The sequence below is a fragment of the Onychostoma macrolepis genome, chromosome 21 (assembly GCF_012432095.1).
Source record: "Onychostoma macrolepis isolate SWU-2019 chromosome 21, ASM1243209v1, whole genome shotgun sequence".
Classification (NCBI taxonomy): domain Eukaryota; kingdom Metazoa; phylum Chordata; class Actinopteri; order Cypriniformes; family Cyprinidae; genus Onychostoma; species Onychostoma macrolepis.
The window spans coordinates 15,341,133-15,354,465 of NC_081175.1; the positions used below are offsets into that span (position 1 = coordinate 15,341,133).

Genomic DNA, 13,333 nt, shown 5'->3' on the forward strand with positions numbered 1-13,333 from the left:
ACAGAGTAATCTACTGTATAGTGTCTGGAAATTCAATCTGTGCTGCTTGTTTCTTTAGCTTTGTGTCTTTGTATATGGTTACATTAAAATGTCATATTTAAGTCTGAGTGAAATCTATATGCGATTTTGTCAGAGATCATCTCGTGAGGTGGCTTTTGTTAATTACATTTTAAAGTGTGCTCTTTCTGTTTTGTTGGACCAAAGCTGTGCTGCCTTATTTGCAAACAAATGACTCTTATGAATGGTTCTTCTTAATGATTCAATTTAAACGATTCATTAAACAGACTCCCAATACTAAGACTCCCTCACTGAACTGTGAATCAATTTTCAATTTTGTCTAATTGAAAATGGACACAGAACCGTTATGTGATGTGTACTTCAGATTCTTCAGGCTTAACATCAGATTAAATCGGGGCTGATTCTTTAAAAATCATTCAATTTAAGAAAATCAATATATTAAACTTGCCACTGCAGTTTCCACTTGGGTCATTTTATTCATGAGCAATTATTTTATATTCAAATTGTCTGTTCGCATAGAAATAGAATATTTTGTTGCTGTTTGAGAGCTTTCTGTTTTTCTCATTGTTTATTTTAAATGGATGAGATATTAGAACCACAATATGTTATGTGTGTGTGTGTGTGTGTGTCAAGATGTATAATGTGTTACTGTATGAGTCCAATATCCATAGTTTTAAAGAGAAAAAAAATCTAAAGCTCTCAAACAAATAAAATTCTTATTCAGCTACCTATACTTACTACTTGGACTTCGTTCTTCAGTCACCTGCAGCTCTTTTCCAAATGCCAGATGAATTTCAAACAACGACATTGTTTTTTGCGCATATACCTGTAAATATTCAATAACTGTGATATATTGTGATAGAACATGCATGGTCGACAGTGCTTCTGAACAATCACCCATATTGAGCGGTTCCCTAATTTGCCAACTAAAAACGGCATTTGGCTCCCAAATGCTTCATTTGAGGTGCCAGTGGCTCCCTAGTCATTGTTTCAGTCTGGAGCCCTGCATCAGCCTGACAGCGCTCAACAAATATACTCATCCACGCCGGCATGCTCGCGTGAACGTGCACATTTTTACGAGGGGAATCTGGCAGTCTCCCAGCATTTTTGTCTTGGTTGATAAAAAAATTGCTCTGCCTGCGGTACACATCTAGTCGAGAGAGGGAACACACAGTTCCTGGCTGTCCTTTCCAATTGGCAGTCTCCGTACTGTTCTGTGACTGATAAGAGGATAGTGTAAATAAAACTGTACAGCACAGCTCGTTACCACTAAAGGAAAAGGGAGAGCACGCTGTCTGTACTCATTGTTCTGACGGCACTGTTTTTCCTTTTTATATGGATTTTTTTGCCTCTTTTTTGGTACTGAGTGTGCTGTCTTATATAACGCATTTGTGTAGGCTCACCGAACAGCAAGGGTATGTTTTTGTTTGTGCCGTATTTGTCTACTCATGTTCCCGCTTCCGAGCGACAGGGGAGGGGTTGGGGGCGTCTGATCAGAGTGTGTGATGAGAATCCACCTTTATAGCATTAGACAATGTGCTTGTTCACAGGTCTTTCCATTACAGCTGTGCTCTAGTATCGCTCTCTTCAGGGACTCATCAACAAAGCCAGCGCGGCCCCACTGCTGGGTAATCTGACTCTGGATGTTTGCCGCAGCTCCCGTAAAGGCTCCGGTTTCACTCGCGTCATTTTATTCATGCGCACGGCCCGTACAAACAAGACAGATCGATGAGGCATCCTCTTTAGAAACAGTAAATCCCAGGGTTTCGGTTGTGCAATACGTTCAGAGGAGGGAAGTGAAAAAGGAACGGGCCCGTGGCACGTGGCACCTCTCCTCCACTTGTTGGGAGCCACGGTTGTGTAAGGGCCCATTATGTCAGGTCTGCATCGCTGTGGCAACTCCGAGTGAAGGAGGGAGGAAGTAGGAGTTGCTAGAGAGCGATTCTTTTATAGCCACAGTTTTTTTTTTTTTTTTTTTTTTTCTTGTTTTCTTTTTTGCTGGAGAGGCAGTTATTTCTAGCACTGGTCTCTGTTTTTGTCTTTGGTGGGAAGGAGTTTGAAAGTGGGGTATGAATTCTGCCAAATCTGAGGGAGGTGTTTTAACTTCACGTTTTTTTTGTTTTTTTTTTGTCATGCTTAACAAGAAAGTTGCTATTGATCAAAGGGAGAGGCTAGAATTTATCACTTTAATTCCATGACTTCTGCTGGGCCTGGAAGCACGCTCCTGCTGGGTGGCTGGATGTTGTCACCCCCTGTGAGATAATGACCCGCTTCAATAAGCTGCCGTTTATGTTGTGGGGTGGGTTTTAAGGTCTGGCTTTTCCCTCTCTGCCACTTAAGGTGGTGATCAATGTCCCGCTGGCCCTCCATCTCAAGCTACTTTAGTTCCTGGACCTTCCTGCTCCATGGCCACTGATGCAAGATCTGCTTGACACCAGGATTGGGCAAAATCTATCTATGTATTTTTATCTATCTAATTCTGTCTGTCAGCCTGTCTATCATTCTATCGATCATTCTATCATTATATCTATCTAGCTGTGCCTCAATTAGATTTGTGCAAAACTTTTGCGATTATTTTGTCGATTTAAAAAAAAAAAAAAAGCTATTGTGAAATGACAGATGACCGTTTTTCCATTTAACCGATTTTATACGACTAAAACTTTTTTTTTTTTCTCTCTTGCGATTAGTCATGGCGACCAATGTTTGTAGGTTTACACATATCGCAGCCATTATTTTTAATCGTAAGAGACGTAGGCGTGTATCTTTAGCGAAGCAGTGTGAAGAGCCGCTACGTGCCATGGCGCAGCTGATATAGTGTGGCCGTATCAGAGCTCTAATACTCTGCAGACGTGTGCAGTGTAAATAAGGTGTTATCTAAGCAATAATTGCAAGGAAAGCCAAGCATTATTGGCAAGGAAAGCCCCTTATACCAACACACGAGATGTTTCTTGCTGGTTATAGTACATTAAAGAATGATAATGTGACGTTTACATACACCAGGTGACCTATAAATGTGGAAAAAATGTCACCATTGCAGTATTGTGAAATTTCAAATTGCCTGAAAAACCACCTCATGTGAGCGTAAAAAACGTTTTGCGATATATGGGAGTTTTTGGCCGTATTTTCAATTTGCAGTGCAGTTTTACAGTTTCTCTGCACTTAAAATTGTGTAAAGCACCCATTGCAGAAGAAACAGTGTTTTATGGTTAACAATTATTGAGTATGAATACACTGAAGTAACCAGTTCTGAGGTCTGTGGTAGTTCTTCTTTATGTGCAGTTTTTTGTTTTAATAATGTTGTTTGATTTCTTGAGCCATTTAGAGGAACTTGTTTGTGCCACTTTTATAAGAGTATTGCTGAGTGGCATCATCTGCAAGAAAGAAACACTTTTTCTACTGCTTGACAGTACAGTACATTTTGCAACTTTACAGTGGTTGCGAAATGGACTTTGGTGGGGTTTTTTTGTTGTTGTTTTTTATCTGAGCTATGACTTCCTGTTTTGCTTGTGAAGGCGGTAAGATTTAAAGGCATAATGACGAGAGTTGACAGCTCTGTTCCAAATTTTAAAAACTCCCTTTTGATCGAGCAGATAAATAGTGTTTCTGCTTAATTCTGATTTATAGATCAGATTGTATATTGGCATCCTGTGGTCTCACAGTTCCTCTTGGTGTCCCATTGCAACATCTGAACATGCTATGCGGATGTCATATGTATGGCTTCTTGTTTTTATCTTCTTTTTAGGGTTGTGTTTGACAGCATATGTGTGGTGATTTTTTTATATATATAAGTGAAAGTGTGCTTTGAATGATAAATCCCTCTTATGATGCATTGCTTTCATTGCACAGTGCACACAAGATCAATGTCTGGCTTACATATCCTACAAAATATTGTAAACAGTGTTTTTGCCAGCAAGTTTTACTGAAGTGAATCCAGCAGACTTCCAATTCACAGGCACCAAATAATTTTAAGTATTACTGGGGCTCAAATAAGAGATATGACACCATGCACCACCCGAGGACCTCCAAAATGATGTAAATTTAATAACTTTTGCATTTTTTGTCTTGTAGCTGGTGAGAAAGCCATCGTTTGTGACCAGTGTGGAGCTCAGTTTCAGAAGGAAGATGCTCTAGAGGCCCACCGGCAGATCCACACAGGTGTGACACAAACACCAACCCACACTGCACACATCAAACACACACTCAAATGTCCTGAATTCAGTATATGCAGCATATCACTGTATGTACAAGTTTGGATTTGAGGGCCCACTTGTGTTTACGTTTAATAAGAGAAATTATTACTGTACCTAATGTCTTCTATTCTTTCAGGAAAACATCTGTTAATTAAATTTATTTTCTTGTTTCCCCACATTTTTCACATTTGAGAAAAATCACATTTTTATGTCTTGTCATATGCCTTTGCAGAATTTCATAATTAAGCTTTCTTAAATTCATATTTATGTTGTGTTTTATGTGTATATATTGAAAGGGAATATAAATACATCTACTTTACATATCTTCCATCTGTTGTTTTTAATGCAGTTACAAATGGGCAGTGTTGAATAGCATGCTCATGTTCAGATTTATATTTGATATGTAAGAAAATAGCAAGCTGGTTACAATTGATATAATTATATTTAAAGGGTCATCGGATGCAAAATTCACTTTACATGTTGTTTGAACATAAATGTATGTGGGAAGTGTGTGTACACATCCACCCTATAATGATAAAAATCCACCCAGTGTTTTTTTTTAAATCCCTATTTTAAAATCTCCTTTCTCAAATCAGGCTGTTCTGAGATTCCTGTCAGAATGACATAGTTCTGCACAGACCACTCCCACGATAGTTGATTGACATGGCCAATTTACCTTAGACCTGCCCTGAGTGAGCTGTGAGTTGTCTGACATTGTGTCGACTCTGGTGCAGGGGAAGACAAGAATGTCTCCGATTAAGCGATTGAGGTTTTTTGTTGTTGATGTTATAATGAACATAGCAGTCGTCATTTACTCCCAACATCTGAGCCGCTGAAGCTGAATCTTCTGTTAATCCTCCAACAGAGGATTAACGTTACTTTCATTTTTGAAAGGAATGCGCCGATGTGCCTAAATGTGTCTATGTTTGCGCGAATCATTCGTGTTCCAGCTTCATCTACAGAAGAAGTGAGTATTAGGGTTTTTTTATGAATCTTTGCAAATCACCTTTCCTAATATGTGCTAGTTGGCAAGTTACGCGGCTGAAGTTTACAGTCTACTCGTCACCCCACGGAAGAGAGGGGCTGGGTCAGCAGAGCTCATTAGCATTTAAAGCGACATGGACTAAAACAGCGTGCTGAAAACAGGTGTTTTTTACACTACCATTGAGAAATTTTAACCAACGTGTTATAGACTTTTCATTAAGACCCTAAAGAATCAAATCAGCTTGTGGAAAATGGGCATCCGATGACCTCGTTAAGTATGAATTTAAATGAATTTTAAGAATTATTATATTGCTTTTGTAATATAACAATTACAAAAGTCTCCCCCCGCCCCCCATTTAATCTAACTTTTGGGGACTGTTTAGTCCCTAAACTTGTATCCATGCAATGTAAAATATCTTTTTGATTTATTTATATTTACAAAACAAGCAATGTAATACAGAATGCAAATCGAATTATATCCGTTTGCATTCTAGGAAGAGAAGTTCACTCTGTGTGTTTATTTGCAAAGCGTGGTAAACAATCAGCCACCTTGGTTATTTATAAATGAATAAAGCTTGAGCCTCGATCATGTGTTTGAAGAGTTGCGTCCAACAGCTTCTTTAGAACACATGGTGACAGGCGAATATTTACTGGAAGAGGTGAAAGGCAAGCCACTCTAGCAGGTATGGGGTAAAGCTGGTGTAACTCCTGCTTGTCATTCTAGGCAGACAAATTATTGGTTGTGAGAAACAGGGCAATTGTGGTCAGTCTTGGTTGGATCTGTTTGTTTATTAGGTGCCCTCAAAACAATGTTGTGGCATGGAAGGAAGACCTCTCCAGTTTCTGCCTCTGCTTACGAACTTGGTGGCAACCCGAGTGGGGTATGTGCTCATGTGCACCTGACCCTGATATGATGACCTCTGCGGGGTTGCTGGACACAAGAGCTGCGCTGATGCATGTGCACCTCAGTACACTGCCATGCTATGACTCCTCACTTTCCAGACAACCCTCGCTATCTGCCCTTGGGAGAATGTTCTAGCACAAACATGTCTAGCACTCCACAGCATAACGGTGTGGCTCGCTTAGATCACTTTGGGTATAGAAAGCACCGTTAATGCATTACATTTGTGATCATGTTCCCATTTTGTTGTGCTGAAAAGATTCATCACACCCATGTGGCCTTAAATCACCTTCAGGAGCTAGGTACTTGAGATTGACATCCTTAAAACGTACAGTCAGTAGTTCAGCGTATTGAATTAGGTCTTTCATATGTAAGTGGACACACTTGAATGAAGCTTTTATGGCTGCCAAAATGGCTTGAGTGAGTGTTCAGAACTTTAATCACTGTTGTGATACAGACAGTCATTTTAAACCAGCATCAAATGCGATTGGGTGAATATGTTGAAAAATGTGTGTGAAGGCTTCAAACAGTCTGTAGTTCATTGTGGCTTCAATATTACTTGTGCAAACACTCTGTTTCCTGACCTTGGGCCGTCAATATAAGGAAAAAATGAATCGGTTCAAAGTACTGATATAGTGAGAGAAATCATATCATTGCTTGTGTGTGTGTGTATATATATATATATATATATATATATATATATATATATATATATATATATATATATATATGTATGTATGTATGTGTGTATATATATATATGTATGTATGTGTGTGTATATATATATATATGTATGTATGTGTGTGTATATATATATATATATGTATGTATGTATGCATGTGTGTGTATATATATATATATATAAAAATATATGAAAATTAGAAATAACAGGTCTACATCTTATAAATAACATGCATGAAATTTAGAAATAACGTATGTCTACATCTTTTTTTTTTAATTGAATAGTACTTTTATAGTACTTTTTATATTTATAATAAATATTTGATACTAATAAATTAAAATTTGAAATAACAGTTCTACATCTTTTTATATTTTATTTTTTCAAGTAAATATTTTTTCCAAGTACAATGTTTACATTTTACACAGTGTTTTGATTCATTATTTCTTTTTATATAAAAATATGAATCAGTTCAAAACACTGATTTAATGATTCAGTGTTTTGAAGCATTGTTGATATCTCTCTTCTCTCTCTTTATTGTTGACTAAATAAAAAACATTCTTCATTGACCATTTTCACTAGTAATTTCACAGACAAGATTAAGCCTAACTAGCTTTTGGCTATTGAATATTTGCTATTAAAACGCTATTTTATTGCTCTAGTGATTGTAAGTCTTTAGGAAACTTAATTGGCAAATAAACACACAATGAAGTTATTGATATTCACAGTTTGCCAATTCATTGTGAATATATCATGAATATTTCATGTATCCAGCCCAGCTCTCTCCCAGTCTTAGAGCTGGTTGGGTGCACTTTGTGTTATTTGACAGACATGCGTAAAAGGCTCGCCGTGCCCTCGCTGACCGGGCCTCCCGAGAGCCTTGACCAATATGGGGCCCATTGTAAATAGGGGTTAAACAGGGCTAACGATCAGAGAAAGGCATACCAGTGGAAAAGCCTAGCTAAATATAGATTTGGAGTCTGGAGTAAAAAAATGGGCAGTGAAACTTGTCTTCCTGCCAGGGACCTGAACAGCAGTGAGGCCAGCCTCCCCTGTGGCTACCAGGCTTATATTTTAAATGTGCTATAACGCATGGCTAGTTTGATACGCTGGCTTTTTTTTCCACAGTCCCTCAATATGCTCACCCATATGCTTCATTTTCACAGCCTAGATTGACTTGAAGTGGGTTATTGGGGGGTTTTATGTCTGCGGCTTCATGATTTTTTTTTTCCTGAACACTAGCCATGACACGCAGACGTCCACGTTTTGCTACGCACCGAGGGTGGTTTTTGAATCATTCTTCGAGATGATGTAAAGGCCACAACAGGAAATGCTTACACTTCACCTTGTTATCTCCCACTGTTAGTCAGATCAGAGTGACAAACCCTGCGTCCAAAACCTTGATTCGAAGCCAAGTCTGATTTTGCTCTGCTTACGTTATGCTAACACTGTTACTTAACAGGCCAAAAACCACATCTCTGTCCCCACACCAGCCCTAGTGGATGTGTAACTCGCAGTTGCACCCTCTTTATAAATAGTTAACAGCTGTTGGCATGGTGGTGGTGTTTACAATGGACAAAGTTTTCTTGTCGTTGTAAACATCCAGGTCTCGGTTTTCAAGTTGGCAGCTCGACTGGCAAAAGGCTGAAGTGCAAGGAGCAGCGGTCATTTCCTGTAACGCTATCAGGAGGACTGCCGATGAAGTCGACCTGCATGCATGAATGACGAAACAAAAGCCATTCATGGAAAATCAGATGCCGCAATGATTGAATAACACAGCAATAACAAAACGGCAACAAAATTAGGCATGATGGAATGAGTCCTGACTGATAGGATATTGAATTTGTTTAATTTTCTCTATTAAAGAGAAAAACAGGGTTTTTTTTCCCCTCACCTGAATACAGCGTGTGCTTGTCAGATTATTTCTCTTCTTCTCTCTAAAGCAGTAGAGACGCTTATGAGTAGTATATGTGTTAATGTACAGTATACAGTGTTGGTAGCAACTAATTTCATGTAACGGTAGTGCATAATTTAATTACAAAATAAATTTATCTGTAATGTTACAGTTACTAAGAAAAGTGTGTAATTAAATTACAGTTGCTTATGAAAATGTTAATGATTACAGTGGAGTTACATCTGAATATTTTTACATGCATACAGATATGATTGATTTCTTTCCCGAATTGCTTTGACTGCTCTAAAATATGAGACACCAACGTTTCAGGAGTTTAGGATACAGAACAGGACACATGCTTATTTGATAACCGTTTTATTTCCAATTTGGATTTATGAACATGCTTTATTTTTATTTTTTAAGATTAACTGTTTTTTCCAAGGCATTGTTAAAACCCTGTGTTTAACCTCAGGATGATTTCAAAGTAAAAAGTCTGATTTTGTGGTGGCTGTGTTTTAAATTATTATAATCTTCAAATGATGAAGGATTTTGAAAGTCAGACAGTAATCATTGTTGAGATCTACTTTAAGGTTAACCCTGCCTGCTGTAAATGTTTAAAAATTAATTTTAGAAAAATGTAGAAATTTACATTTAGAAAGTAATCAAAAAAGCAATCAAATGTAATCAGTTACATTACTTTTATAAAGTAATTGAAATTATTACACTACTTATTACATTTTAAACAGGGAAACTTGTAATCTGTAATCCATTACATTTCCAAAGTAACCTTTCCAACACTGACAGTATATATATGTATATGTGTGTGTGTGTGTGTGTGTATATGTGTATATATCCTAGTATTTTAAATTTGTGATTAATCATGATTTACCTGTAAATGTGTTGAAAAAGAAATGCATGACAAACTAGTTAAAGGAAACAGAACCTTTCACACTTCCGCCAGGTATGAGACATAATCCTTATTATTCTTTTATCATTATTCATTTGTTTTTATTCAGCCATTATCAGCCTTTAAACTGGCAATAAAACGTTTACCAAGCCACATCGCTTCAATCCCAGTATACATTTACCCAACTATTATCAAAAGTATTTCTAAAATACAACAAAACATTTCTTACGACCGCACGTGAAGTATTATGACAAAATGCATTATAAGGAAGAATCGGACCTATTCTGCAGCTGCATTAGAGCTAACATTAGCATCATGCTTCATAAGACAATTTATGAGATTAATAGTGCACTTTTACTCAGAACTCACTTCAAACCACCATCGAGTGTTTGTAATAACTTCCTTTTACGATCACATGTGGAATTTGGTCGTTTACTGTTGTTAAAATATGCTATTTATAGCTTTTTATATCGCTGCACAAATTAGCATTTCAGATGCACACATTCATTTCAAGAAAATCACATACAGACCATATCTGTCGTAATCGTGTGTTTATTATCTTATATAATCTATAGTGGCTGTTGTCATGTTTATTTCTTCTGTGTAAAAGCCTTAACATGTATGCTCTGCTGAAACTCACGTTGTTTGTGATGTTACAACCGCCTCTCCGGTCTTAAGTTGCCAGGGATACATTCCAAGTATAATACGCATTAGCAAAAGGATCTGTTTTTATTTTTATTTGTCTGTATACACTTTGGGCTGCCGCGATACATTAAAAAAGTAGCCCAAAAAACCGCAACCCACGGCTCTGTAATTTTTCCCACGACTGTATTTTCAAAATAGCCCACTTGTGCCGCTGCCCTGGCAACACTGGTTCTTTACCCTCATCATCACACAATGATAAATAACCATGCGTTAACGTTGACACCCCTAATATAGATAGATAGATGGATATACTGCTGTGCAAAGGCAGAAGACCGTAACTTTGATTTGGTCGAAAAATTATTGATATTTTTGGGACATTCAAGACATCCTTTATCATGTACAGTCATGGCCAAAAGTATTGGCACCCTTGGTAATATGATCAAAGAAGGCTGTGAAAGTTCATCTGCATTGTTAATCCTTTTTATCTTTTATTTAAAAAAATCACAAAAGTCTAACCTTTCATTGGAGAATAAGATTTTTAAATGGGGGGAATATCATTATGAAATAAATGTTTTTCTCTAATACACATTGGCCACAATTAACGGCACCCTTTTATTCAATACTTTTTGAAACCTCCATTTGCAAGTTTAACAGCTCTAAATTTTCTCCTATAATGCCTGATGAGGTTAGAGAACACCTGACAAGAGATCAGAGACCATTCCTTCATCCAGAATCACTCCAGACCCTTTAGATTCTCAGCTCCATGTTGGTGCTTCTCCTCTTCAGTTCACCTCACTCATTTTCTATAGGGTTCAGGTCAGAGGACTGGAATGGCCAGCAGAAGCTTGGTTTTGTGCCCAGTGACCCATTTTTGTGTTGATTTTGAGGTTTGTGTTTGGATTATTGTACGGTTGGAAGATCCAAACATGGCCCATTATAAGATTTCTAACAGAGTCAGTCACTTTTTGATTTTATATCTGTTGGTATTTGATAGAATCAGTGAATGCCGTGTGTCTAAACAAGATGTCCAGGTCCTCCAGCAGAAATATGCCCACAACATCAAAAATACAGCAGTGTATTTCATTGTACACAGGGTAATTTTTTTTTATCCCTGTGTTCACTAAACCCATCTTGAGTGTTTGCTGCTATAAAGCTCATTTTTTTTAGTTTCATCTGACCATAGAAGCCAGTCCCATTTGAAGTTCCAGTCGTGTCTGATAACTGAATATGCTGGAGTTTGTTTTTGGATGAGCTAGGAGAATTTTTCTTGAAACCCTCCCAAACAACACGTGGTGATGTAGGGGCTGAAATAAGGCCTTAAAACCCACACTAAATAGTTCTGAATAAGACTTTTGAGTAATCAGTCTTGTAGGCTAGAATATTTACTTCAAAATTATGTGAAAATCATTCTGCTTACTCATTCACAGAAAACAATATATTGATTTAAAATTTTCAAGACATGTTTTGTGATCGAAAGACTATATGCGAGGGAGTGGCAATGGCCTTGAATATTAAGTGAGTCTCACCTGAGAGACAAAGGGCCCTCCCCTAATGGCCTCTAATGGCTCATCAGTGTGACTGTGACTTTGAGGCAGGTAAGAGAGAATGTGAGGAGATTGAAATAAAGGTTTTTTTTAATTATTTGTATTTTATTTACAACACAGTATAATCAAAACATACATAATGAAGGTCAAAGACACATTCGCGGTCAGTTCGCGGAGATGGAGAAGACAGAGAGTGCACCCTGTTTGTTTTCTTATTTTTCCAAAAGCACAAAGTTGTTGTGTTATTGTGAGTGTACACAAATAAAAGTAGACACTTCACAGTTTCGATTGATGTATAACACTTATTTGTGTGACCCAAAATCAACAGAGTATTTTTAGTGTCTTTTGCACTGATCTTAAAAAAACAGAGTTGGTATCGCCGGCGATACAGCCGACCCCAGAGAGTTAATCGTAACTTTGAAAAGCCCCGAAGAAACCAAGGTAGAACACCGTATAACACCAGTTACGGCTCTTTCACTTTGTTTGGAACGCTCAAAATGAGTTATGGCATTCTGCCTTTGTTTAGCCGCGCGTCAATATGAAGTTATGGTGCCGGCTTGGAGTTATACGGTGTTCTGCCTTTGTTTTACTGACCATTAAAGACTGCCACATTTTCATTACGGTGTAACTTGTATACTTTTATACATCTGATCTGTCACCGAAGCACTTTATTAGACAAACGAATTAGATTGCGATACTAAACAGCTCCATATAGCAAAGCACTGTAAAGACTATACCTTGGCAGCAATACATAATCGTGAATAACCTTTAAAGATTTTTTTATTATTATTATTATTATTTCCTTTTTGTAATGCAGATTATTCACAAGGCTGTCGCTTCTAGTTGGACGAGTATGGACTCGAATGCCATAGCATGTAGCATGATCAATCATAAAATCAGTACTAACAGTTAGCAGTTAAATCCCTATCCTACCTTTTCTTGTAACCCGATAAAATCAATCTATGGCGATGAACGTCGTCGGAAATGTTTAATCCACAAGCATTCTGAGCATTCCTGCTTGCTGGCGTTCACATCAATCCACAAGTTGTTTTTTCAGGTTAAGCTATTTTCATTCAAGTCAATATAAAAGCGTTACGCTATATCAAGCATTCTTTACGTTACTGAGCATAGCAAATAAATTGGTTGCAAAATGGTATCCACTCACATGTTTAACATTTAGTCCGCTTGTTACGGTCAAAAAACAATTAATACAGTCTTGTTTCTATATGCAATAGCCTATATGAGAGAGCCCATGATCACTAGATTTTATACAGGCGGTACTGTAACGATTTTGTAAATGGTGATCAGCAACCAAATATTAATGTGGAAGTTACTGTCTTTTGCCTTGGTGTGACTTCTCACATTTTGCAGAAAATGCAAAGGCAGAGTACAGTAACTTCAAAATAGGGGTAAAAATCAAGTTTGAGCTCACAAATTTTGAATGTAGATCTTTTTCATTACTAAAACATCAAATTGCCAAATTTCCAGTGTCCTACTTATAATTAATTTGGCTGGACAAATAAAAAAAGAAATTTTTCTCAGTTTCACACTCTGAGTACACTGTAGGGCAG

The 13,333-nt window shown here is 37.4% G+C and overlaps 1 protein-coding gene across 7 annotated transcripts in view; it reads left to right on the forward strand.

Moving 5' to 3' along the window:
• Positions 1–13,333, forward strand: part of zbtb16a (zinc finger and BTB domain containing 16a) — a 127,365-nt gene that overhangs the window by 78,973 nt on the left and 35,059 nt on the right. For all 7 annotated transcript variants that reach the window (XM_058757505.1, XM_058757506.1, XM_058757503.1 and 4 more), the window contains one exon: positions 4,087–4,173. In XM_058757505.1, coding sequence (XP_058613488.1) covers positions 4,087–4,173 — 87 coding nt within the window. The remainder of the gene's footprint in view (positions 1–4,086; positions 4,174–13,333) is intronic.